The sequence below is a fragment of the Sorex araneus genome, chromosome 2 (assembly GCF_027595985.1).
Source record: "Sorex araneus isolate mSorAra2 chromosome 2, mSorAra2.pri, whole genome shotgun sequence".
Lineage (NCBI taxonomy): Eukaryota > Metazoa > Chordata > Mammalia > Eulipotyphla > Soricidae > Sorex > Sorex araneus.
In genome coordinates this window covers 131,813,429-131,840,818 of record NC_073303.1, presented here as the reverse complement: position 1 = coordinate 131,840,818, position 27,390 = coordinate 131,813,429, and the positions used below count along the sequence as shown (strand labels likewise).

The 27,390-nt window shown below is 45.3% G+C and overlaps 1 protein-coding gene across 1 annotated transcript; it reads left to right on the top strand.

The window, feature by feature from the left end:
- Positions 1–316: 316 nt before the first annotated feature.
- On the top strand, positions 317–27,275 carry SLC51A (solute carrier family 51 subunit alpha). Its single transcript, XM_004618730.3, has 9 exons — positions 317–354; positions 780–874; positions 16,675–16,829; positions 22,092–22,165; positions 22,479–22,637; positions 23,090–23,201; positions 23,819–23,965; positions 26,019–26,124; positions 26,650–27,275. The coding sequence occupies exons 1-9, from the start codon at positions 317–319 to the stop codon at positions 26,769–26,771; spliced, it is 1,008 nt and encodes a 335-aa protein (XP_004618787.3). The 3' UTR covers positions 26,772–27,275.
- The last annotated feature ends 115 nt before the right edge of the window (positions 27,276–27,390 follow it).

Here is a 27,390-nt window from a genome sequence, read left to right as displayed (position 1 = left end):
GCTTCCACTTCCCAAACACAACAGGGGTGGTGGGAGAGGGGAGCTGGCCTGATGGGGTTGGAGTGGCCAAAGGCATTTACAGGAGGGAGGGAGGAGGGAAACTCACCTCCAGATGGGGAGGAGTCAGGAGGCAGGGAAATGAGCCAGTAAAGAGGATCAAATTCCTCTCCGTGACCTAGACAGTCTGTGGAGGGCTGAGAGCACTGCAGCCTTGAGGGCAGTGCCCAGGGGAGTCTCAAGCAGGCAGCCCGCCCAGCCCAGGAGCCCTGGGACACCTGACAGCGCAGGGCCCCCACTGCCCGCCCCTGAAGAGACCATGGAGCCAGACAGGACTCAGATAAAGCTTGACCCCAGGTGAGTGAGGGCACATGCTCTGAGCAGTGGGCTCTCCCAGCCTCTACCCTTGTCCCCCAGCACCCAGAGGAGGCAAGACCGATAAGAGCTTGCTATGCCCTGGCTTCTCAGGGATGCCTGGAGATGGGACAAGTGCGGGCCTGTTGCTGGAGTAGAAGACCCATTCCTTCCCTGGTGTTTCTCCCTGCTCTCCACAGGGGTTGAGAGATGAGGACTTAGGGCCTGGGTGCCCCAGGGCAGAGCCAGCTTCACACCCTGACCTGAGCCCATTTTTCAGATCCACAAATAAATGGGGCTTTGAGGGGAAAGAGCAAATTCCTCAAACCCAGGAGTGTTGGAGGAAGTTCTGAATTCCTGGTGTCGTTTCTGGTACCTCCCCTGGTCTTTGGCCCCCAAATTCTGAACACAGGCTGCTGTCTGTCTAGGTACACTGCAGATCTTCTGGAGGTCCTAAAGGCCAACTACGGGATCCCCTCCGACTGCTTCTCTCAGCCCCCCACAGCCAACCAGCTTCTACAAGGTGAGTCAGGGACCCTCCCCAAGGGAAGTGGAGAGAAGAGACTGAGCATTCTGGCAGGAAGCCAGGGCAGTGAGGGGAGCTGAGGAGAGGCTGAGAGCTTGGCCCACCCAGGCTCATGTGCTTTAGGCCTCAGATAAAAGTATCAAGCAGACTGTAGGCCAGAGAGAGGCCTGACCACCACACTCAAGAGACAGACCACATGTGGGCCTCCTTAGAACACCCTAGGATTCTACCCCAGGCTATTTGGGGATTCAATGTGTTAACTAAGGCCATACATATCCCTTCCCCTAGGCCTGACCACAGCCCCCTGTATATGGTATAGATTTTGTATATATATATGTACATATATATACATATATATACACACACATGTGTATGTATGTATACATGTATACATGCTTGGTTAAGGATGAGGTTCTTCAGACTGAGGTGAGGTGGTAAAGCATTTACAGAGTGGGCCTATTGGCTCCTGCTGCTCAAAGACAGGCCCTGGTAGAGCCCAAAGGGCCAGAGCACAAGCTGGGCAATTCTTGGCCCTGAGTTTGATTTCCTAATACTATAAGCTTCTCATCCCCCAGCACTGCCTGGTCTAGCCCTGGTGGCACCCCCACATTCCCAGCCCAGCCAGGGTAACCCTACCTTCAAGCACCTGGGTCTAGACACCAAGCTTGTATCACAGGGAGTGACCCCAGGGCCCTAGCACCACTGGGAAGCTCCTGTTTTAAAAACCAGTAAATGTGAAAGTGAAAGGAAGGGGATGGGACTCAGTGTATCACCTGGACACCGATGCCACAGAGGCACCGATGCCCCTTCACTTTTTATTGCAAATATGGCCACAAATATGGCCCAGGATCCCCTGTACCCACTCTGCCTCTCAGGCCCCCAGGCACTTAAGAGATTCTAAATGCCTTTCCCAATCTCCATGCTTCTCTTACCTCAAGGAGGAAAACCTTTTGAGAACTCAGATGTGGTAACTGTGCCTTGGAAGGCAAACATGGGCATGAGCTTGCAAATATGGCTGAGTACCCAGAGGTGTCCACAAGCCGGGGGCGGTCCCTGCCGGCAGATGCAGCGATATCAGTTCCAGAAACCTCTCATTCTGAGCACAACAGGTGGGAGGAGTCCTTCCCTCTACCAGTATCATCAAACAGAGGTGATTTTGCTCCCTGGAGACTTCTGCCAGGACCTAAGTACAGTTGCAGTAGCCACGGCTTGAAGATGCTACTGGCATCTGAGGACAGAGGTTAGGTAGGGTCTGGCTGGCACATAAAGCACAAGAAATAGTGATCAGGGCCAACCTGTTCATGGTGTCGAAAGTTGAGCAGCCCTGCCTGATGCAGTGAAAATGTCCTTGCCTTGTTTCACTTTAAGTGTGCAAAGAAAAGCCTCAAGGATATTAAGATTAGGGGATCATCCTGGCAGAAAAGGGCACCACCTGGTTGAAGATGGAATGGTCAAAGTGGCAGTGGCAGGGAACTGCTGGGGTGAAGGCCTGCTGGGTGCCTTGCCACTGAGGGTGAGCTCTGTGGGAGCCAAAGGCACAGGCTGGCCCAGGGCTAGCCCGCTCAACAGGGGCTGGTGGGTGGAGCTCGGTGGGTATCAGAAGAGTTGCCCTTTATCCCAAGACAGAAGGAGCTGGAGAGGTGCCAAGACTGGGAGAGGCTGAGAGAGCATCAGGACTATTAATCAGTAATCAAGATGGACTTTCAGAAAAGAAGAACCTTGAGAAGCAGGGACAAATGGGAGGGTATTGCTTAACCAAGTGTGCACAGTGTCAAAGAAAGGAAAGGGAGAGTCAGAAAGCAAAGAAAAGGCAGGTGACTAGGGGGTCATCATTGAGGGAGGTGACGATGAGTGCATGGACATAAACAGGAGATTCAGAAGGAGGGAGGGGTTTATTCTGTTCCTTAGTCCATTTCAGAATGATTTTGCAGCATTACTCTCAAAAGTTAAAATGTGGAATCAACCTAAATGCCTATCAACAGATGACTGGGCTAAAAAAAGTGTGGTAGACCCGGAGAGATAGTACAGGTTGCTGGGAATTTGCCTTGCATATGGCCAACCCCAGTTTGATAGCTGACACAAAATATGGTTCTGTAAGCCTGCCAGGAGTGACCCATGAGCACAGAGCTAGGAGGCCCCTGTGCACCTCCAGGTGTGGTCCAAGTCTCTCTCCAAATAAAAAAAGAATCTGAGGTATATATACACTGGGAAATAGTCTCTGCCATTAAAAAGTCTCTGCCATTATACTTTGTGGCACAAAGTAAATGGAACTTGGGATAGAAATATATGCAGGAGGTAAGGCACTTGTCTTCCATGCAGCTGCGGTGGTGACCCTGGTTCAAATCTCAGGGATCCTATATGACCCCCCAAGACCTACCAGGGTTCATTCCTGAGCATTGGCATTAGGTGTGGCTGTCCTCTCCACCAAATAAAATGAAAAAATCAATAGAACTTGAGGTGATTATGCTAGATAAATTTTAAAAAATCAGGAAATAAAAGACTGGATAGTTTTATGTATCTGTGGAATATAAATAAGTAAAACAAAAAAAGTCAGAAAAACAAACTCAGACTTGTCAAAAATCATAGCAGTTGCCAGAGAAACAGGAGATGGGGGGACTGGCCTTATGAGCCATGGGGTGCACTATGGTGGATACTATGAATTCTATTTCTAGAGAGAAGTGTTAACCTGTGAAATTCTATACTATTATAAACTAATGATGAAACAAAAGAGGGAGGGGAAAGAAGGAACTCTTCCAGAGTGCTCTTGAACCTTTCTCCGAGAGAGGGTACTGGAACTGGACCCAGGACCTCAGACATTGCTCTGTTTCTGAGCTACCTGCCTGACCTCTCTACTGAACCTTTCAATAAACCATTTTTTCAAATGCTTGTGATAGAATTGCAATTATACTCCTTGTTGAATTTTAAAAATCGGCTCATGTGAACATTTACATGGAAGAGTGAGGAGCCAAGGAAAGTCTGCCCTACTCAAGATGAGGCTTATAGAAAGGCTAATAAGTAGAGCAATGAGGTAGTCACCGCAAAAGGCCTGACAAGTAGAAAATGGAACAGAATAGAAGGCTCAGAAACATCCTTGTGCCCACCTGGGGAACAGCTGCATGCTCATTGGTGGGCAGGGTGCAGGGAGAAGGCTGCTTGTGTTGCCTGTCTCTGCCTAACTCCAAAGAATCAGACCAAATACATTAAATTCCTAAATGTAAATGTAAAATACATCCATTGCCCTGCAATAGATAAAAATGCAAATATTTTTACAGCAGAAACTAAAGAGCCTTTAGTATGGGATTTTTGATTTGGGAGTAAATCAATTTTTAAATTTAATAAATAAAACTCAAGAAAGCACAAATTATCAGAGGGAGTACTGACTCAAATAAACTTCTGTACAACCAAAAACACTAGTAACAATACTAGAGCCTACTAGAGGCTTGAGAAAAATAATTTTAAGTCTCTAATCAACATACAATGAGTAGTCAATATAAAAAGTTATCAAATAAAAATTCAATAAGGTATAGAGCAGTCAGTACACTAAAAAAAAGTAAATACATAAAAATATCACTTTTTAAATGATTAGAGAATGTGAATTAAATTGTGAAGTCAAATTGTGATCATTTCACTGTTATATAGGTAAAAACAAAAAGACTCATACTCTCAGTGACATTAAATTTGAGACAAACTGTGAACTTTCACTTATTGCTGGTGAGTGAAAATTGATCCACTTTGGAGAGCAATATGTTTCATTTCATACAACTGAGCTCTTCTATTTCTAGGTAAATGTTCCAAAGAAACTCTCCTATCTGCGAAGGAGACATGCCTGGTAGTATTTATTACAGCATTTGTTTATGATGGAACCATAATAATAATTTTTAAAAAGTAATTATGAGCATGTAGGGGGTGGAGCAACAGTACAGCAGGTAGGGCGTTTGCCTTGCACGTGGCCTACCCGGATTCGATTCCCAGCATCCCATATGGTCCCCTGAGCACTGCCAGGGGTGATTGCTGAGTGCATGAGCCAGGAGTAACCCCTGTGCATCACTGAGTGTGACCCAAAAAGCAAAAAAAAAAAAAATTATGAGCATGTAAATAATAAAAATCACAAAAATGGGGGTTGAGTTGAAAAAAGCATTTTTGACAAGATACCATTATTTATATAGCTCTTTTAAAATGAAAAGCAATGTAAACTGAGCATACATATGTGTTGTAAAAAAATTATATTAATGACCAATACAACATATAACTGGACTATACCAGGCCCCGGCTTCCATCCCCAGCAGAGCATAGCCCTCCAAACACCAGACGCGGCCCTGGTGGCATGCAACCTCTGCTGGGCCTGAGCTCCTCCAGGAACAGCCAAGGACATTCAGTATTGGGGATTATGGTCTCACAACAATATGAATAAATAAATAAATTGTATTGGCATGCTAAAACAACAACAGCCCATAAATGAGAAGCCAGAGAGACAGCTCTATGGATTGGGCACACACTTCGTACCCAGGAGGCCTAGGTTCTGTCCCCTGAGCACTGCTACAAGCACAGAGCCAGGACTAGCCCCTGAGCACCACTAGGTTTGACTCAAAATTCCCATCTTCACAGCCCCCGAATGATCGATATGTGACAAAACATACAGCAACTTCAGAATAATAGATTTCCCTGGGGTTAAGGGGTGAGACAGGGAAGGTATAAGGATTGAGAATTAGAGTCAGAGGTTTTCAGATACACCTCTGATGTTTATTTTTCCAAAACATTCTCTGAAGAAAAATGAGCACATTTATAACTCCTTAAAATAGGATGCAGGGGGCTGGAGAGAGAATGCAGTGGGCAGGGTGCATGTCTTACAAGCCGCATGATCCCCTGACCTTGCCAGAAGTGATCTCAGAGTACAGAGCCAGCAGTAAGCCCTGAGAACTACTGGGTGTGGCCCCCAAAACCAAATACAGTACAGTGGGATGCAGTGACCAGAGAGAGAGTTCTGGCAGGCAAGGTGCTTGCACAGGCCTGACCTGGGTCCGCTTGCCAGCATTGCCTGTGGTCCCTGAGCCCTGCCAGGAGCAAACAGGGTTTGCATGCCCCCCACAACAAAATGAGACAGGTTTATGTATATTTACTTCATTATTATTTTTTATTTATTTTAAAATATCTTATAATTTAGAGCTTGGAAGTGTGTGATAAATGTACAATATAAAATTGTACCTTGTGATGGAAGTAGTGTGACATATATACACTTTAACCAGTATGCCTTTTTTTTCCAGTCTTGTTAAAGATTTTTAATGTTTTTAAATGTCTTTTTAAAGTTTCTTTTTATTAGCTTTACTACAAGCCTGGTCCTGTGTTAAGAGGTTTAATAGGAGAATAAATGACCTGTCTGTATCATAGAGCAATCTGAGTAGAATCTGACCTAGACTTTAGATATCTCTCATTCTCTCCAGAGTCTGTGCTCTTCATCTCTACAGAAACAAATGGGTGAAAGTTAGGTATGTGTTGGTTAAGAATTAACTAGGATTATAAGTGATAAGCCTTTTTCTTTTCAAGAATTAAATGTCCTTATACTGTTGTCATTATTTAAAATGAAGCCAAATGTCTTCCAGAGGCTGTGGGGAAAACTTTCCATTAAAGGTATGAACAACGGTATTCAAAATGGTCAGTAATGGCCAGAGAGAATACAGGAGTTTGGCACTTTCCCTGTGTGTGATTGATCCTGGTTCGATCCCAAGCACTACATAGTTTCCTGGGCACCACCAGGAGTAATCTCTGAGCACAGGGCCAGGAGCAGCCCCTGACTACCTTCGGGGTATAGCCCAAACCCTAAAACAAACAAAAGCAAAATGGCCAGTTGTTAAGATTTTTTTTTGCTCCTGGCTCAGTGCTCAGGGATCACTCCCATCTGGGCTCAGAGGATGGAACCCAGTTCAGCTGTATTTAAGGCAAGCACCTTACCAGCTGTGCTCTCAGGCCTACCAATTAGAAAAGTTTGTACTTGGAATAGTAATCCCAAGGAGCATCTCATTAAAACATAGTCTGTAGAAAATAGGTTTTGTAAAGCTGTAACTTTCTAAAATTGTAAACTTTATAAAGTTATTCTATAAGTTTCTTAACTGGCAGTATGTGGGAGCAAAATCAGGGCCTCGCACATGCAGTGTTTTGCTGATGAGCCATATCCCTAGCACTCAATCTTTGGGGAGTTAACTGTAAATCAGATTTAAAATTTAAGTGTGTTCTGCAGGAAAGAAACAATTATTATTTAAGGCATTTCCAGAAATCCATTGGCCATAAACACTTTTGTGCTATAGTATCTATTAAGATGCAGAGAAATAAGGAAGGAGATCATCTTCTAAGGAGATGCATGTGGACGGCTCATAGGACAGCACCGCTGTCTCTGGATACAGACCACACTGAGGCTTGAGCGGGCTTCTCAGCCACAGGCCTGGCGGCTGCTCTGGGTACATGTAAGCAGATTGGGAACCACTGGGCTGAGGCACTGTCCCTAGTTTTTTTCTTTCACTTTGAGGTGATGGACTTCACACAAGTGTGGAACATGTACTCTCCGGCTGAGCTCCAGCCTCTCTTCACCTGGCTAGAAGTGGAAACAAAAGTCAGCAATCTGGCAAGCTCCAGACCAGAGTACAGAGCCTGCAGTTAGAGGAAAGCTGCAAAACCTTCCTGTCCTGATGAGTCAAACCATGTCCCAACCCTGCCTCATAAATACAAGCAACCCACAATTACTTGTCATTGGGTACTAAAAACACCAGAGCATGCCACTGTTGTCTCACACGGGAATGTAGTTAAATGAACACAAATTGCAGCACCAGAGTCAACATGCTTAGAAGCCCACACCTGGCATCCAGGTCGGAAAAACTTAATAGGTCAGTGACTTCTCACTTGCAGGCTGAGTTGACCCAGCCGACCTGTCAAGTTTGTGGATTTAACCCTCAAATTCGGGTTCTTGACAAAGTCTATAAAAGGCAGTGGCGCTGTAGGGGTCCTTTAATTCAAGGAAGATTGAGTCATTGTTCAGAGCACTCTAAGGGAGACTCAGAGCAAACCCATCTGGGTCCCTGCAAGTTTGGAATTTGGGGCATAGGCAGCAAGTACATAACTAATACAAAACACTCTTGTCTGGGCAATCAGCAAGCAGGGCAGGCTTTGGGGTCCAGAACATTTATGGGGGCTGCTGAGGAGGTGGCTGAGCAGGAACATTGGAACCCAGTTCTGGGAAGAAGGAGCACAGCGGAAGTTATAGGCCTGGGAGTGCTAACAGTTATCGTGGCCAGAAAGGTGGGCTTCTGGGAGGCGGAGGCACAGGCACTGTCCAGGGATTGGCCTTGAGGCCTCAAGAGAAAAGGGGGTTTCCACTCTCAGAACCCCTTGAGGACGAGGGTCCTGCATGCAGGGACTTGGCTAGGAGAAATATCTAGTAGGGACCCTCCTTCTGTTTTCCAGAAGTCCACTGAATTAATTTTTATCTCTATCTGGATGTTTTCCTTTCCAACTAGATATTTCTATTATAAAAATAATTCAGGTACACTAGGTAAATGCAAAAATACAGAAAGTGAATAGAGGAAAATCATAGTTTCATCACACACCCAGAGAAGGTCCTGCAAAATTAAAAGTCCTTCGTTTAATTTCCTGTGGGGGAAACATTGTAGAGACCATCCTATATGTCTATGAGAAGTCTTGTGTTCACAGCATGGCATTCTGTGATTTGGGAAAGTGGGGCACACCCCACAGAACTAGGTAAAAACCCTTTGAATCATTTCATGTTAATTTTTTTCCACATAATTTTCAACCCACGATTATATGGAATTTTTTCACATTGTTCGTTGGCAAAATGTTTTCTTTAAAACATTTTTTGTAATAAAATACATATTCATTCTAGATTAATCAGAAAAGATAGAAAAGAAGATAAAAGAATGCATTGCACCAAGTTAGCCAGAAACAGCCTTGCTGTGGTCCTTGGTTTATAGATCTTGTGATGGGAGAGAAGGCTTGTGACGGGAGAGAAGGCTCAGAAGAACCTGTCCATCAGGGGTACAAGGCTTCCCTCACTCGCTGCACTGGGGAGGTACGACCTGCCTGAATATGAAGTCTATCACTGTTCTCTCATGACCACACTCTTTCCCTCTGTGTAGGCTAAACCACTAGTTCTAGATCCTTCCAGGAGCATCTGCTACCTTTGGGGTAAACTGTGGAGACTGTCTTGCTTGAATTCCCAGAGATGGGGAAAGTATCTCATTTAGTCTTCTGGGTTGTGCCAGTTCTCCTTTTTTTTTTTCTCGGTGTAATCCATTTATTAGATTTTTTAAATTAATTTATTTTTTAATTCGTGAATCACCGTGAGGGTACAGTTACAGATTTACACACTTTCGTGCTTGTGTTTCCCTCATACAATGTTCGAGTACCCATCCTTCCACCAGTGTCCATTCTCCACCACCAATGAACCCAGTATCCCTCTCACCCCCCAAGTCCCATCCCCCCTCCCTGCCCCACCCCGCCTCTGTGGCTCATTCCCTTTTGTCTCTTTCTCCTTTTGGGTGTTGTGGTTCGCAATAGGGGTACTGAGTGGCCATCGCGTTCAGTCTATAGTCTACTTTCAGCACACATCTCCCTTCCCGAGCAGGTCCTCTAACCACATTTTCCTTGGTGTTCCCTTCTTTATCTGAGCTGCCTTTTTCCCCAGCAAGTGAGACCAGCTTCCAAATCATAAAGCCAACCTCCTGGTACTTATTTCTACTATTCTTGGGTGTTAGTCTCCTATTCTGTTATTTTATATTCCACAGATGAGCGCAATCTTTCTATGTCTATCTCTCTGAATCATTTCACTTAGCGTGATACTTTCCATGTTTATCCACCTATATGAAAAGTTCATGACTTCATCTTTTCTAATAGCTGCATAGTATTCCATTGTATAGATGTACCAAAATTGGCCCAGCTAGAGGGCAGGTCTTTGAAGACCCAGGTCCTGGCAGCTATGGAGGTTGAATCCTGCTGGTTCAGGGGGGTGGGGCTCTTCTGCCAACCTATGTCTACTAACATCACTGGGGATTTTGACGGTACCAGCTCCCCACCTTAGATTGACACATGGAGGGTGCTCTGGTACTCTGCAGACGTGTGATCTCAAAGTCCAGGTCTTCACCCTGCGTAGATCTTGGTGCTACCCTCTGCCAGCCGAGCTGCCTGAGATTCTTCTGTGAAGACTGAGCTCTGATGGGGGCTGGGGAGTAGGCACACCTAACACACTCAGTCTGCTAACTGGGGTTCAGTTGGCTTGCTGCACCTCATGTCTGATGCCTATAGGAGTTTCCTTGGGACCCTGAAGCACTCTCCCCAAGCCCTATAAGTAATTCATGATGCAGTTCTCCAGAATTCCTGACTGCCTGGGCATAGTGGAGCTCCCACCTCCCTTTTCCTACTCCTCCCTCACTGGGATAGAAGAAGCAGAGTGCTGATTCCTGGGTTTTAATGGGATTTCTCAATACTCCATTCCAAGCTGCTCTATCTGTGATGCTCCTATTCTTCAAGTTTCAAAGGGCAAAGACAGCCTTTTTGTTTTTTCTCAGCAGGGAGTGGGGGAGTTAGGCTGTGCTAGGGATTTCTCCTGAGACTGTGCTCAGATATTACTCCTGACAGGGTTTGGGGAACCATATGTGGTCCACTGGGTGTAAGGCAAGTGCCCTACTCACTGTACTATCTCCCAGCCCCTGAAGACATAGCCTCTAAAAGAATAAAAACCAGTTCCTCAATCCCCATCAGAAAAGGATTCAATGAGGATGAGTCTGCAGGGCCTGTCTTGGGCCCCAGAAGACCCAACTGGGTGGACCCACACCCTTTGACCCTAAGCCTGGCTCCCTACTGTCTGTCCAGGCTTTTAGCCAATGGGGGGACCAGTGCCACTGCCTGACTAGAGGCCACTGTGGAGGGCAGGCCAGGCAGTGGTCGGTAGGATTGGGGCTCTTCTGGTGCTGGGTCCTGGCCTTCCTGGGGGATACCAAGGACCTTGTGCGGCACACAGGTCAGCAGAGCCCACGGCACAGGTCACACATAGTACCGCAGCTCCGTCTCCATCCTGCAGGTTTGAGCCAGTGGCTAGGGCACTTATCTTGCACGCACCTAATCTAAGTTCCATGCTCATATGGTCCCCAGATCACCCCAGGAGTGACTCCTGAGTGCAGAACCAGGAATAAACTCTGAGAAAGTTGGATGTGGCCCAAAACCACACAAAATTCTCTATCTGGAAAGATGACAGAAAGAACACGAGAGTCACTACTACATCACACTAGTAATTTGGTTATCCCATGTTTGCATCCTAACTCAGTGGGGTTGGAGGGAGGGATGAGTAGAAGGGGATAAAAGATCCTCACAATTCTGTTTTCTGGGACCTGTGATAGAGGTAAATTTGACTTCAGATGTCCAGTTGGAGCATGGCCTGGATGGGCCCTGACTTAAGCCATAGACCAAGTCTAGACATCTCTAGGATAAGGCAAACACAAACGAGGAGAAAGGGGTTATCTGAAGTAAGAGCACTCAGAACCAAGGGACTGTCTGGCACAGTCCGACCTCTCTCCTGGTCGCTTGAGACATGGCTGGTGCAGCTGATGCTCCAGTCTTGGCTGCAGAGGATTCTCTGAGGAGTGTTGTAGGATACCACAGGTTACTTTCCTCCTGCTTCACTCCCAAGTGAAGCCTGACAGATAACAGGAGCCTTACATCCTGCTCCCCTTCACCCATATCCCTGGATAGGGACCAGGTAAATAAGGATTGAGGTTTAGACCCAGAGGACAGAACCCTTTGTTTTGAATTGTTTTGAACTGACTAATCTTTTGTGTGTAACTTGGCCATGTAGGATACAAAGATGGGCCTTGAGTATATGATGCTAAGAGAAGAGAGGTCAGGAACTGAAGAAAATTACTGGACAGTCCTGTCAATGGAATATGAATCACTCAGACTGGCCCAAAGCAATTAAACTAACTCCTAGGCTCTGTGGAAACTCTGGTGACTATTGGAATCAGAGGGGAAGAAAAAGGAGAGTAGAGGTGTCATCTTGGACATGGAACTTTGGTGTTGTGGTCACACACAGATACAGACACAGACACAGACACTGACACAGACACATAGAGACAGTAAAAGGACTCTGAAGCACTGAATGTGATGGTCTTGCAAACCAATGACTAATCAATGAAAGTGACTGATTGCTGGTGCCAGAGAAGCAGCACAGGGTGCTCCCTACATGAGACACTCGCCTTGCATGCAGCAAGTTCCCAGATCACCCTCAGTGCTGCATGATCTTCTGAGCACAGAGAGATCCTTAGATCTATCCCATGCACCACAGTCTCCTGAACCGCCAAGAGTGACACCTGAGCATAGAGAGCACAGAGCCAGGAGTAAGCCTTCCTGGGTATGACCTCATAGTCCCCTCCAAAACAAAACAATTGTTGCATTAATGAATCACCTGATCAGAGACATGTGACTCTAATTCTTCATGTCTTGTTGATATGGCGAGGCCAGAACTGCTTCAACAGAATCAGATGTTGTTATCCTCTGAGCAGTCTCAGGTAAGCTTGTTAAAATGCAGACTGTACGGCCTGGGAGCTGGTTCAACAAGCTGAGTGCATGGTCTGCTTACAGAAACCCTGGCCTTGACTGCCCTGCATAGTCCCTCAACACTGAGCCAGGAAAAGTCCCTGAGTACTGCCAAGTGTGGCCTCCCCACAAAACACAAAATTTTGCAAATTACATGGTTCATTCCTTATTAAATGAAGTAACAACTTGGAGGGTATGGCTGGACAGATATTTTTGTTTGGGGACCACACCCAGTGAAGCTCAGGACTTACTCCTGGTGATGCTTAGGGGTCATATGTGCTCCAGGGGATTTGAACCAGTATTGTCTGTGTGCAAGATAAGCACCTACCCACTGTACTATCTCTCCCCAGTAGACAATGCCTATTTTAACCGCTTGCCAAGGAATATAAACGGGGGTATATTTAATAGACAGTGTGATGGCAATTTGGGGTGAATGACCTTAAAATATTTTCTCATCTCCTTTCTCTTTTGCTCAGGTTTCTTCCTAGTGTCCCAGTTTTAAGATAAAATTTCTGAAATCAAATTTAAACTCACTTAAGTATTTGTTTTCTCACCTCCTACTTCAACTATAATGTTAATTGTTCCAAACTTGAAGAAGCCTGGTGCTGAAAAGTGAATAGACCTCAGGACCTCCTAATTCAAATGCTTGTATTTAGCAAAAAATAAAAACCAACGTAACTCTTCCTTTTGTCACTGTAAACAAAATGACACATGCTTGGTAGTGGGGCTCCCCGAGGCAGCACTCATTTATCTGTGGGGCTCCTGACATCCTGGCTCTGGTGCACAGTTCAGCCCCAGGACTCACATCTTTAGGAGTGCTTGCACACACTTGGCCACACCCAGGTGTACGTTTTGTTGGGGCACTAAGGACTGTGCTCAGTGCACATGGATAGCACCAGGGTCCAAACTCAGGGTCTCATTCTTGCAAAGCAGGCAGTTTTTAGCTTGTATCACTTGTCATCCCATCGATCTTCGATTTGCTCGATCGGGTGCTAGTAACGTTTCCACTTGTCCCTGTTGCGTGCTGGTGTAGCCCAATGATATCTGCTCACTCCAGGAACAGAAAGAGCCTCAAATCATTCATTCAGGGTTTTGACAAAGAAGTCTGACCATCTCATTGGTGGGCGGCCACGTGGTCTTTTGACGTCCCGTGGAATCCAGTCAGTAACAGCTCTAGTCCAGTGGTCGCCTCTGAATTGCATTACGTGTTTGGCCCATCTGATTTTTGACGCCTTGGCAAATGAGACAGCGTTCCTGATTCTTGACTGTCAACGGAGGTCAGAACTCTGGATTCCTTCTTTCACTTGAGTGAAACGTGATACTCCTAGCATACCTCTTTCGATTCCTCTTTGGGATACCCAAATAGCATTCTCATAATGTTTGCATACGGCCCAGGTCTCTGAGGCATATGTTAGTGCAGGAAGAATGGTGGAGTGGAAAAGATGTGAGGTTCTTCATCCTCTTAACCACTTCTTTGATGCTCTTGAAGGCATTCCACGCTGCTCTCTTCCTCCTGCACAGTTCTGGTGCCAAGTCATTCCTCATGTTGAGTTCTCGACCCAGGTACACATAACTGCTGCATTCAGAGATGTTCGTTTCACTGAGAGAAAATGGAACGTCAGGGACTAGTTCGTTTTTCATGAACATCGTTTTGCTGAGATTCAGCTGCAGTCCGTCCTTTCCACACTTTCGGTCGAAGTCAGCCAGCATTTGTGCCGCTTGGCTAATGTTTGGCATGATGAGAACGATGTCATCAGTGAAGTGGAGGTGGTGTAGTTGCCAATCGTCTATCTTCACTCCCATTCCTTCCCATTCCAGTCGTCACATGATATTCTCAAGGGTGGCACTGAAGAGTTTCAGTGAAATGGTATTATCTGCCGAACCCCTCTCTTTATGTCAATGATCATTTCCTTGTAGAATGGTGAGATCCTGGTGGTAAATCCGTAAAACAGCTCATGGAGGATGTTGATGTAATGAATTCGAACGCCCTGATTGGCTAGGGCTTCGATGACTGCTTCTGTCTCAACAGAATCAAAGGCCTTCTTTAAATCGATGAACATTAGACAGAGCGGCATCTTGAACTCTCGCGAAACTTCAATGAGTTTGATCACTGTGTGGATACGGTTGATAATGCTGAATCCTTTTCGGAACCCAGCTTGCTAGCATGGTTGTCCTTCATCTAGTGTTCTGCCTATTCTATTTAGGATGACTCGAGTGAACAACTTGTAGACAATGGATAACAGGCAGATTGGGCGATAGTTGCGGATATCGTCTCCCTTCTTGTACAACAGAACGGTCATGTTGGTTTTCCATTGAGATGGAACCTTGTATTCGGACAGGTAGCATGTGAAGAGCCAAGCCAGTGTATTGACGAGTACTGGGGGCAGATTCTTCAGGTGTTCGGATCTGACCTGTCTGGGCCGGGTGCTGTACATGTCTTTACCGATGAAATGGCATGTCGGATTTCAGAAGGGAGGACATTGGGAATGACATATCCATCCTGCGGAATTTGGTATGTGGGCAGGTGGACATGGCTGTCAAAGAGATCTGAGTAGAAGTCGTGAATAATCCTCTCCATTGTCCTTTTGGAAGATGTGATAGACTGATGTCTATTCAATTGAATATGATGTGGTCCATTTTGTTGTGGAACTGTCCACTGGGAGACTCCCATGTCCAACGTTTAGATTCGGCCTTCTGGAACTGAGTTGCCATGGATGGTCTTGGTCGACATGATGAACTCAGTCTCTCACCCTGTTTGTTCCATTCTAGGCCATGGGACCCGATTTCTTCGGGCAACCCAGAACCCAGAGTTCTTCGGGCAACCTTCTCGGTCCTATCTTGGCATTAAAATCACCAGCAATGATCTTGTAGAAGGTGTGGTTCTCTTTATAGAACTTCTCCTCTTTATAGAACTTCTTCAGCTCCATGTAGAACTTCTCAATTTCTTCTTCATCGTACTTGGATGTTGGTGCATAAACAATGAAGATAGAAACTGTTGGCAGTGAGCCACATCTATTCAAGCATAATCATCCAATTCAGGTTGTTACGCACTCGAATGAATCAATGCTCATGGCCAAGTTCGTGTTGACAAGGACACCAATGCCACCGACACCTCTGTTGTCACATGTTCCAAGGAACTATTCTTCTCCAGTGTCAAAAATGGTGTGATGTGATTAATGCCTTCTCATTTCAGTCAGACCAATGATGTTGTACTTGATATTTTGCACTTGCACCATCAGGTCCTCGATGGATGCTTCCGATGCCAGCGTACATGCATTGAAAGTACAGACAGTCATTTTAGTCTTTCTTCATTTTGGCAGTCTGGTTCGACCCTGAGATTTTATCAGCCTCTCCTTGCTCATCCTTCTTAATGCTGCCGTATTGGGGGCTCTTTCAGTGTCAGACAAATGAGGCCCATTGTTACTGTTTTTGGCATATTGAATACGCCATGGGTAGCTTGCCAGGCTCTGCCGTGTGGGCGGAATACTCTCAGTAGCTTGCAGGGCTCTCCGAGAGGGATGGAGGCCTTTAGGGTGGCCTCCAATCGCTATTATAGGAGTTCCCATGGGTCATACCATATTTAAAGCCCATCAAATATGGTGCAAAAATTATAGAAAATGGGTATTAAGTGTTCTATGCTTCCACAAGCGGCTGCGTGGTCCAGAAAGTGGCCTGGAGTATGACGGTGGCTGGGTAGTTTTTAGCTATGGAGGTAATTTTCATATTTATTTATTTATTTATTTTGTTTTCAAGTCACCATGAGATAGAGTTACAAAGCAGATCACTGTCGGCTTTCAGTCGTATAGTGTTCCAACACCAGTCCCTCCACCAGTGTACATTTTCCATCACTAATTTCTCCAGTTTTTCTCCTACCACCCTCCCCCCATCTGTCTCTGTGGCAGGCACATTCCTTCTTTTTCTGTCTCTCTCTTTCTCTTTCTCTTTCTTTCTCTCTGTCTCCCTCTCTACAAAGGTAATTTTTAGCCCTAGAAAAAGTTCATAAGTGTCCTCACCCTGATCCAGGTGAGAGTGACCAGCCCTTTCATTACCCTATCTAGTCACTATTTCTAATCCACAGGTTTTAGATCTAAGAAGCCATTATTCTGGATGGTGAGCATTCTAGATAATTCTAGATATAGTAAAGCAGTTAGATCAGAGTGAGGAAGCCTACCTCATCCCCGTGGTCTGAAGCACCTCTATTTCCATTCTAGCCTTGGGTCCTGCAGAAATTGCACTCACTGTCATCATGACCTTACTGGCCCTGAGCTCTGTGGTCATATACACGGAAGACGCTATCTACCTGTACAAGAACACCCGGTGCCCCATCAAGAGGAGGACCCTGCTCTGGAGCAGCTCTGCACCCACGGTGAGGGCCCTGGGCTGCCCTTGGAGGGAGGAGACCATTTGGTCTAAATTCAGCACTCAAAGTCAGGGAAGTGCTGACTATGTGACTGCTTCAGGTGAGGGGTTATGAGCTGACCTCAATTTACCCTCAAGGCCCTATGCACAAAGGCTAAGGAACAGTGGGGAGGGTGCTTGAAATTCTAGAGCCTCAGTGAAGCACCTGTTCATCCCTCTGCTCCCCACACCTTTGGCTTCACTCATAAGCCCTGCTTCTATACTGGCTCCTCAGAACGTAGGAAGGAGAATTGTTCCTCCCCCACACAGGGTTATATCCGGCTCTACCCTTACGGCTAGGGTCTTGCCTAACAGTCACTCCTGGCACATGCAAGGGATTATACAGTGCAGAGCTAGGGATCAAACAGGGTCTGCTGCATTCAAGGCATGTGCCTTACACCTTACACTGTCTCTCTAGACCCTAGAGTATAGGTCTTATAAACTCATTCCTGAAGTCTTTGACTTACTCCCTGGCTGAAGACTAGCCTTTGCTTCCTTGTGCTCTGTGTGACTGATGGCACCCATGTTGGATGGACAGGATGAATCGTGACAGACAGAATCTGCCTGGGTTATCTCATCATTTGCAATTCTCTAACATATGCTGTCAAAAAGGAAACATTGGAGATAATTGTATGATTGAAACTGAGCAGGGAACCAGTATCTTATAGTCTATTCAAAGTCAAAAACTACACATTCAATCAAAAGGTCATAAAGTGATCTGCCCCAGAACAGTGCATAGACATTTATCTGTTCATGTATCAGAAGAAAGTGTGCTATAACAATGTACACAACATCACTGTGGGTCAGGAAGCAGCACTCAGGAGTTGCTATTTCACCACCACCCTCAGGTTAGGACTCCTGTGAAGTGCCATCCAGCTTGACTCCACCCTAAAAATACAGCCACATGTTACTGTACTTCGTATCTCCTACTGTGCACACATTAACATCCGAACTCTAGTTACCTCACCACACAGAAGCACACAAGGAACACCTCCAGACTGCAAAAGTTACAATGGGAAAGCAACACAGAACTCCATCACGCTTAGTGAGAGGAGATGGTATCTCTGAAGACTCAACGAGTAACAACCAAATATATATCATTGTATCACTGTCATCCTGTTGATCAACGATTTGCTCAAGTGGGTGCCAGTAACATCTCCATTCTTCCTAGCCCTGAGATTTTAGCAGCCTCTCTTTATTGTTCTTCCCAGAGGTGCACATTGGAGGCTCTTTCAGGGTAAGGGAAATGAGACCCATCATTGTTACTGTTTTTGGCATATCAAATATGCTACGGAGAGCTTGCCAGGCTCTGCCATGTGGGTAGGATATATAACCAGATATATATAACCACCCTGATAAGCACCTTAGAGAGGAAATTGTTGAGGGTGTGTAAGGAGCTCAAAGAAACAATAGAACACAAGAGAATATGAGAGCAGAAATGAGAACACTACAAGCAACAATGACAGAACTAGTTTGGTAGATGAAATGAAAAGCTCACTGGAAGCTCACAGCAGCAGAGGAACAGTAGCTGAGGGCAGAACCAGCAAACTCCAAGATAAGATGCAGAAAACCTTCAGACAACAAAAGAATATTTTAAAAGGCCTCAAAATAATGAATAGCAGATAAGAACTCTGAGATGAATTCAAAGGGACAACATAAAACATAGCTATATGGTCAGTTAATTTTCAACAAAAAGCAAAAAAATAGGAAGTGGAGCAAGGAGCAATGAAAGCCTCTTCAATAATTTTTTTTTTTTTTTTTTTTTTTGCTTTTTGGGTCGCACCTGGAGATGCACAGGGATTACTCCTGGTTGTGCACTCAGGAACCACCCCTGGCGGTGCTCAGGGGACCATATGGGATGCTGGGACTCAAACCCAGGTCGGCTGTGTGCAAGGCAAACTCCCTACCCGCTGTGCTATCACTCCAGCCCCAGCCTCTTCAATAATTGTCTTAGGAAAACTGGTTAGCCACATTAAAAACAAAAACAAAAACAAAAACTCAGACCTCTTTCCAATGTCATATATAAAAGTCAAGCCAAAGAAAAAATATCCCAATATAAAGTTAAAAATAATCTGATCTATAAGGTTCATAGAGGGAAACAGGCAGAATGCTCCATGACACTGAAGATAAGGTCATTTTTAAGGATGAAGTGCCACTGACGAGGCAAGTGGAAATAAAGATAAACAAATAGTACCACATTAAATTGAAAAGCTTCTGCACCTCAAAGGAAACAATGGCCAGAGTACAAGGCGGTCCACAGAACGGGAGAAATAATTTGCTCACCACCCATCTGATCAGGGTTATTATCTAAGCTATATAAAACACAGGTAGAACTGCAAGAAAAACACATCTAACCCCATCAGAAAAATGGGTAAAAGAGATGAACAGAAACTTCTTCAAGGAAGAAATGTAAATGGTCAAAATGTATATGGAAAAATGCTCTATATTGCTAGCCATAGGAAAATGAAAAGACAACAATGAGGTATCATCTCATTACAGAGACTGGAACTCATCAAAATGAGCAACTGGGCTTCACAGTGATGATGGTGGGGGAGGGAGTTTGACAATGAGTGACACCCCACCTAGTCCTGCAGGAGGGGAGCTGCAGAGCAACATTAGTGCAGCCAGGCTCTGGCAGTGCTGTGGAGGAGAGGTGAAGTGGAGTGGGGGTACGGGTGAGGTGGGCCACGAGGAAAGTGGTGGTGTGGCTTGAGGTGGCAGTGAGGTACCTGGGAGCCCCTTGGCTTTCAGGTGCCCTCTCACTTGGCCCCAACCCCCCTTCCTCGAGTGATCTAGTGGAGCCTCAGGCATGAAGACTGACACCTGGCAGCTGGTGAAAATGCTCAGACTCAATGAGGACCTCCAATGTGATAATGGGGCACGACCATGTGTCACCTGGTTATGTGGAGCAGCTGAAGCGCAAATCTCTGCTTGTTAGGGCTGAGAGCAATGTAGGACCAGAAATGAATCATATCTGGTGCTGCCACATAAGCTCATCTACCTGCTCTGCTCCAGACTCAATAATAACTCTGAAAGAGATCAACAGCTGCCAAAAGTATTCAAACACTTGCTTATGGCTGAGATTTCCGGGGCATCCTGGAGACAGGGGAGAGGGGGTTGTCAGTTCATTGCCTGCCCAAACAAAACTCCGGCAACTTCTGGCTTCCAAAGTCCAAAATCACTGCCATGCTTCTGGATGAACTCTGTCATCTCGGGACTGAGTTCACTGAGAAGTTAACCTGCCAAAAATTTAGGTAAGTGAACCTCTGGATAAGAACTGAGTGCTGAAAGTAAAGGGACAAACATGATAACCTTTCTGTACCTGTACTGTGAACCATAATGCCCAAAAGTGGGGGACGGGGGGAGAGAGAGAGAGAAATAAAAGTGCCTGTCATAGAGGCAGGCTAGGGGGCAGGGGGTGGGTGGGAGGGAACCTGGGGACATTGGTGGTGGGAAATGTACATTGGTGAAGGAATGGGTGTTGAAATGTTGTACGACTGAAACAAAATTATGAACAATTTTGTAATGGTGTTTCTCATGGTGATTCAATTAGAAAAAAAAAGAACAATAACTAGTGTTGCTGTGGATTCAGGGAAAAAAAGACCCTCATTCATTGTTGGTGGGACTGCTGACTGGTCCAGCCTTTTTAGAAGACAATATGGACACTGTTCAAAAATTTGAATTTGGATTTCCATAAGACCCAGCAATTCTCCTGGGAATATACCTCCAAGGGCCCAGAAAAATGACAATGCAGAAAGTATATTTGCACTACTATGTTTATTACAGCACTATCCACAGTAGTCAAAATTTGGAAACAACCCAAATGTCTAAGAACAGGTGGGTAATAAAGAAGCTATATATATATATACATATATATACATATATATATACACAATGGAATAGTACTTGACCACCTTAAGAGAAAGATAAAGTCATGCAATTTGCTGATACGTGGATGAATCTGGAGAGTATCATGCTGAGTGAAATGAGTTAGAGAGAGAGAGGAACAGACACAGAATGGTCTCACTCATCTGCAGAATATACATGTAGGAGAATAACTAATGCCAGAAGGCAATGGAAGTGAAAAGCAAAAACTGGTTCTTAGTAGGAAACTTTGGTTGGGGGGAGGGGGGTGGAAGAGAGGTGAATTTCAGGTCAGGGAAGGGAGCATGATGACAATGGTATAGGGAAGTGGTCAGTCTGGATCAGGACTAGGTTCTGAAAGAAGGTAAAATTATATAAATAATGCTCTATCTGTAATAGTATGGTAAACCACAGTACCTAAAAGGGAGGGCAGGGAGGAAAACAAAAAATAGTGCCTGCTATAGAGGCAGGCAGGGAGATGGGAGGTAAACTGGAGACACTGATGAAGAGATTGGTGTTGGAACCTTGTGTGCCTGGACTCAATCATGAATTACTTTGTAACATATTTCAAAGTAATGCAGTTAAAAAGAATTTTTTTAAGAAAGCATTGTCTTGATCCACCTATTTTTCCTCCTCTTCCCAGGGATCTAGCATGAGCATCTTCAAGAGTCCCTCATTAAAGGGGACTTGCTGTCTCTGAGCCTGCAACAGAAGGAACTGGCAGCTGATTTAAAATATAATCAAGGGGCTGGGCAGGTAGTACAGCTGGTAGGGTGCTCAACTTGCATGCTTACCAAGGTTCTATCCGTGACCTGAGACCCTGAGCCCCGCAAGGAGTGAAGCCTGAGTGCATAGTCAGTAGCACCAGTGGATGTGGCCCCAGACAAAAATATAATAGAGGAGAGATGGTAAAGCAGAGAAGGCTTATAGATGGTCAACCACTGTTCAATCTCTGGAACAACTATGGTACCCTGACTCCCAGCAGGAGTTATCTCTGAGCACAGCCAGGTGTTTCCACCAAACACCAAAACAAAAAGTAAAATAAAAATGTTTAACTCTTTGTTTAAATAAAAGGGGCCAGAGATATATGTCTTAGATACACAGATCCCTAAATTGGATCCCCTGCACCAGTGGTTCCCTATTGGGTGCCAGTAGATGTGACTCTGGTGCCCCCCCCCCCCCGCCAAGCACCAACAGATGGCCAAAAACTCATAAGAAGGAAAAAACTGCAATTTTAATAAGTTGATATGATTATTATCGATGTCTCTAATGCTTTAAGTTTTGTTGCCTTGAATTCTTGCATCAAGTTCAGATAGATGACATAGTAAGTCTCCCTTTTTGCCCAGCTGATTTTCTCTCCAAGTAGGTTGTGTCTGTGTTCTGCTGCTTTGGTCTCTGGATCCCTCGATCCCTTATGTTCGTGGAAATGGCCATAGTCTCGTGAGTATTGTGTCTGGGCCTCCATGGGGTTTCTCCTACTCACCACTCAACCAGCCTCTAAAGCTCATGTCTCCTCTTAGCCCAGCTCCCTCCCTCAATTCCCTGCAAACCTTGACTCAAATTTCTGAGTCTCTCAGGCAAGCTTTATTCCAGTGCCCCTCCTGCCAGCCCTCTTCCTTCTTGCCTATCACTCACCCAGTGTGCCCTCAGTAGTGCCTCTTCCCACTCTTTCCTATTTCCATTTCTCTGGAGGCAGAGGGGAAGGACTACCCTTTTTGTGTGTTTCAGTTCCTCTCCTCACACCCATGCCCAGGTTTTATGCAGCTTGCTTTTATCTGTTGATGCTGCTCATGGTGGAAGGTTTCGGGGGCAAGGAAGCAGTAGTGAGGACACTGAAGGACACCCCCATGAGGGTGCACACAGGCCCCTGCTGCTGCTGCTGCTTCTGCTGCCCCAGACTTAAACTCACCAGGTAAGTGAAAAGAAGAGACCCAAGAACTCACCGGACTGCATCCTCCCAAGAGCCTCTGTGGCTCTCTGCCTCGCTTTGGGCCTGGGTGGCAAACTCCACAGGGCACCCATGGCACAGATGCTAAGGGAAGGGATGCAGAGGAGAGCTCAGAAGTTCCCAGAGTTACCCTCCCTTCCATCATTCCCACACAGAGAGAACTGGACTTGGGGTAGTGTCCTTGCCCTCTGGGCCATCATCTGGCTAGCTGGTGCTCAAAGGGCAGCACTGAGAATGGAGGTGAGCAGCAGGCAAGGAGGATAGTGTACACCTTTTAGCTTCTTCCTGTGTCCCCATATTTAACCTTTTTGTGTGTCTTTAATGGCAGATGAGCCCAGGAGGCAGTGAGAGAGCCAGAGAATTTTGGGGGATGTTTGGTTTGTGGGTCTGTGTTCCTAACCTTCTTCTCTTCTCAGGAGGAAACTCCAGCTGCTGATGCTGGGCCCATTCCACTATGCCTTGTTAAGGATAGCACTGGGCCTGGTGGGCCTCTTTCTCACCCCTGATGGCATCTATGACCCAGCAGATGTAAGCCAGGTGTAAGGGAGCATGAACCCCAAGATTCACTTTAGAACTCTGATGTCTGGGAACACTAACTGGAGTTTGCCTGTCACTTGTGGGTGGTGACTGTGGAAAAGCAGAGGCCCAGGAACTTTGAGGTGGGAGTGGGGGAGTAGATTAGAGCAGGTCTTCAGGGCCTTTTTATTATTGTGTTTTGGGGCTAACCTAGCAGTGCTTGGGGCCACTCCTGGTGTGGTGCTCAGTGATCCCTCTTTGCAGTGTTCAGAGGAGCAATGTAGTGCCAGGGAGCAAATTCAGGGCTGCTGCATGCCAAGTCTGTGCTCAACCAATTGAATCACCTCCTTACCTCTTTGGAGGCCTTTAAAAATATTCCTAGGGCCTGAGTGATAGTACAGCGGGTAGGGTGTTTGCCTTGCACGTGGCTGACCTGGGTTCAATCCCTGGCATCCCATATGGTTTCCCGAGCACCACAAGGAGTAATTCCTGAGTGCAGAGCCAGGAGTAACCCCTGAGCATAGCTGGGTATGACCCAAAAAGAAAAAAAATTCTATGTCTTTTTCTATCCTGGGGAGGAGAAAGAGAAAAAGGCTATCCTTTCTCACTCCTTTCTGGTCTGCCACCAGATCTCTGAGACAAGCACGGCTCTGTGGATAAATACTGTTCTTGGCGTGTCCACACTGTTGGCTCTCTGGTGCCTAGCCATCATCTTTCGTCAAGCCAAACAGCACCTGGGAGAGCAGAACATAGGAGCCAAATTTGCCATGTTCCAGGTAACTATCCCTCAGGAAAGACAAGGTGCTTTAGAACTATACATAATCAGGGGAAAAGGTGAGGCTTATAAAATGACTAAGTGCACTTCAGTGAATCTCTGTAAACCCTGTGTTTCTGTGAGACTGGGAAAATAATCTCTTTCCTTCCCAGTTTGGGCATTTTGGCCTTGTAATAGGTCTGACCCTCTGAAGCCCCTAGGCAACAGCCATTCCTGCCTCATCCCAGTTTGAAGTTGAGGATGGAGAGATTTCTTGGACAGAAGCCTAAGCACTCAGATTTCTTTTTTCTTCCCTTTTGGTTTTGGGGCCACACTCACCGGTGCTCAGGGGACCATATGGGATGCCAGGTATTGAACTTGGGTCCATCGCATGCGAGGCAAACGTCTTACCTGCTGTACTATTGCACTCAAGATAGTGCTGGTCCAGCACTCAAGATTTTTACCCTCATTGGGGCTGGAGAGATAGCACAGCGGGTAGGGCGTTTGCCTTGCACGTGGCCGACCCAGGTTCAAATCCCAGCATCCCATATGGTCCCCTGAGCACGGCCAGGGGTGGTTCCTGAGTGCAGAGCCAGGAGTAATCCCTGTGCATCGCCAGGTATGACCCAAAAAGCAAAAAAAAAAAAAGATTTTTACCCTCATTGTCACACGAACTTTCCACCACCTAACCCTACCCATGTCTCTTTTCCTCCTCTTGCAAGGACAGGAATCAAAGTAATAGCAGTCTGATCAATCTTAACTAGTCATATGAAATCAGTTAACCAAAACAAATTATGTTACTTTCAAATAAGTTCATTATTAGGGAAGGGACATTATGACTCCTGCATGCTTTGGGGGACTAAGAAGCACCAATCAACCTATAATACACATATTATTAAACCTTAAATTCTTTTTCTTCTTTCCTGTCTTTCACTCCTTTCTAAGATTCTATAATATAAATCCATGAACAGTATCACTGTTATTACAGCTACAAATACAAACTACCTGCACCATATTATAGGTACTTTTAGATAGATGCAAGCAACTTCATAACAGTATCACTGTTATTACAGCTACAAATACAAACTACCTGCACCATATTATAGGTACTTTTAGATAGATACATGCAACTTCATAATAATCCTTGGAGTTATTTTTGCTCTATAAATGAGTTAACAGACTCAGAAATGTTATGGGTCTTGATTAAAAGCACTTAAGGGCTAGAGCTTAAAACTGAAATAGAATCAAGGGAGAGAAGGAGCAGGAAGTGACTGTGCCCTCAAAATCTGTGGTTGGTGGTTACCTAGATTGACTGATTCTGTCTCAAGTAAACTGATGCTGCAGGAAAATACTGTGAGGGCAAGAATCAAAACATAAGGTGTTCCCGGGGCCTGTGGACAGGAATGATCTCTTTCTTCTTTTAAAGTGTAGTAGAAAATACAGAATACAAATTTACCATTTATTTTGCTTATTTTTGGAACCACAGCCAATGGTGCTCAGGGGTTGCTACCATCTGTGCTTGGGAGACCATGTGGAGACAGGGATCAAATCCAGGTTTCTTGCATGCAGTTTGTGCTCAGTCCATTAAGCTCTTTCTCTAGCCCTAGAGTTTACCATCTGAACCATCATCAGCGTTGATCCAGTAACATTTAGGACATTCCCATTACTCTGCAACCATCTATCCCACATCTCCAAAACATCTTCACGTCCAACAAAAACTGTCTCCACTAAACACCAATTACCTTTTCTTCCCTGCACCCAGCTCCTGGCTTGGCAAAGATTTCTCTAAGGGCACATTATGATGAACAGTCTGTCATTCTAGGAGCAGGGCTCTCAGGTACTTGAGCTACAGGAAATGGACTCCTCCCATTATACATCCTTATCCATGAAGTGCTCCCTAGTGGTCACAGCTGAATAAGGGGATAGAAATGAACTCTTGATCAGTTTACATTTCTTTCAGGAACTCCCATAGAGGATGAGACTGTAACTTGCCTCAAGATGAAAACACCAAAGTTTTAACCACATGACTCCTTCCCCCTCCATTAACTGCTTTGATATCTCTTTTCTGTCTGTAGGTCCTCCTCATCCTCACTGCCCTGCAGCCTTCCATCTTCTCAGTCTTGGCCAATGGTGGACAGATTGCTTGTTCGCCTCCCTTTTCCTCTAAGATCAGGTCTCAAGGTGAGAATAATGGGGGCTAATCCCATTCCAGGATGGATGAAAGAGGGGAGGATAATGGAATAGAGAACCTCCGACCAGGCTGACTTTTGATGAAAATATTCAAAAAGATATTTCCAAGAACTCCTTGCAGAAGCTCGAAGGAAAGAGCTGCAATTCTTATAGCATGAGGCCAAACCAGGAAGCCTGCACTAAGCCCTTGGGAAATGAAGGTGTGAATGCTTGGAAAACAGGCCATGCGGATTTAAACAGACAAACAAAAACCATTAAAAGAAATGAGGTTTCAATGCTAGCCTCAGGCTGCAGAGGGAGAGCATACCATTCTGGTACTGGATGATGTGCTGTTTGTTACTTAGGGCAATTTGATTTTGCTAGGTCATAGATTAATGCTAAATTGGAGAATGTGTTGCTCAACCCATATGCCAGGGCTGCAAAGTGGAATATGGAATGTATGGCGATGTAATTATGATTATTCTGTCATCTCTGTAATGAATAATAATCTATATTATATTTCACTCCACAATACAGTGATGAATTGCCACCTCCTCATAGTGGAGACGTTCCTGATAACAGTGCTTACACGAATGTACTACAGAAAGAAGGATGACAAGGTTGGATACGAACCTTTCTCTTCATCAGACTTAAATTAGAACATTAAAACAAGAAGTGGATAGTGTGGACAGAGACTCTATACTCATCAGAGGGCACAAGATTTCTTCACTGATTTCCTCAACCTTGACAAATGGGGAAGGATTCCATTGTCAGCACCAGCTGACTTATTGCACTTGACCTGAGATGAAAGTGAATCACGCAACAATTGTTTGGGCATCCAGGGAAAGGCATTTTAAATTTTGTAATAAACACACAAGATACAGTTTAATACTCTTTATAGTGAGAACATTGCTTCTGTGGGAGTAACTACTAACCCTTACAGTTTATATGTTGAAAGGCACTCTGAGCTTTTCCCAAAGCAAATAACGGGATGGGGTATCAGGTATAAAAAAAGGAGAAGTTTTATGGAAATCATGCTTCTGAAGAACAAATGGAAGATATTCTGATAGAAGTCTGATGACATTAGACCTGAAATTTTGTATTCGTCTCCCTTTGTGGGCCAATGGCTTTTTGAATCTTTGGGGCCAGGTTGCAGGCAGAATTATGGTTGTAGAGCTTGATTTCACCAAGACAAATCAGGAAGGAAAAATAAAGGAATTGAGAATATGGGTAAAAGTCCAAACACATGAAAAATATCATACATATGTAGTCCAAATC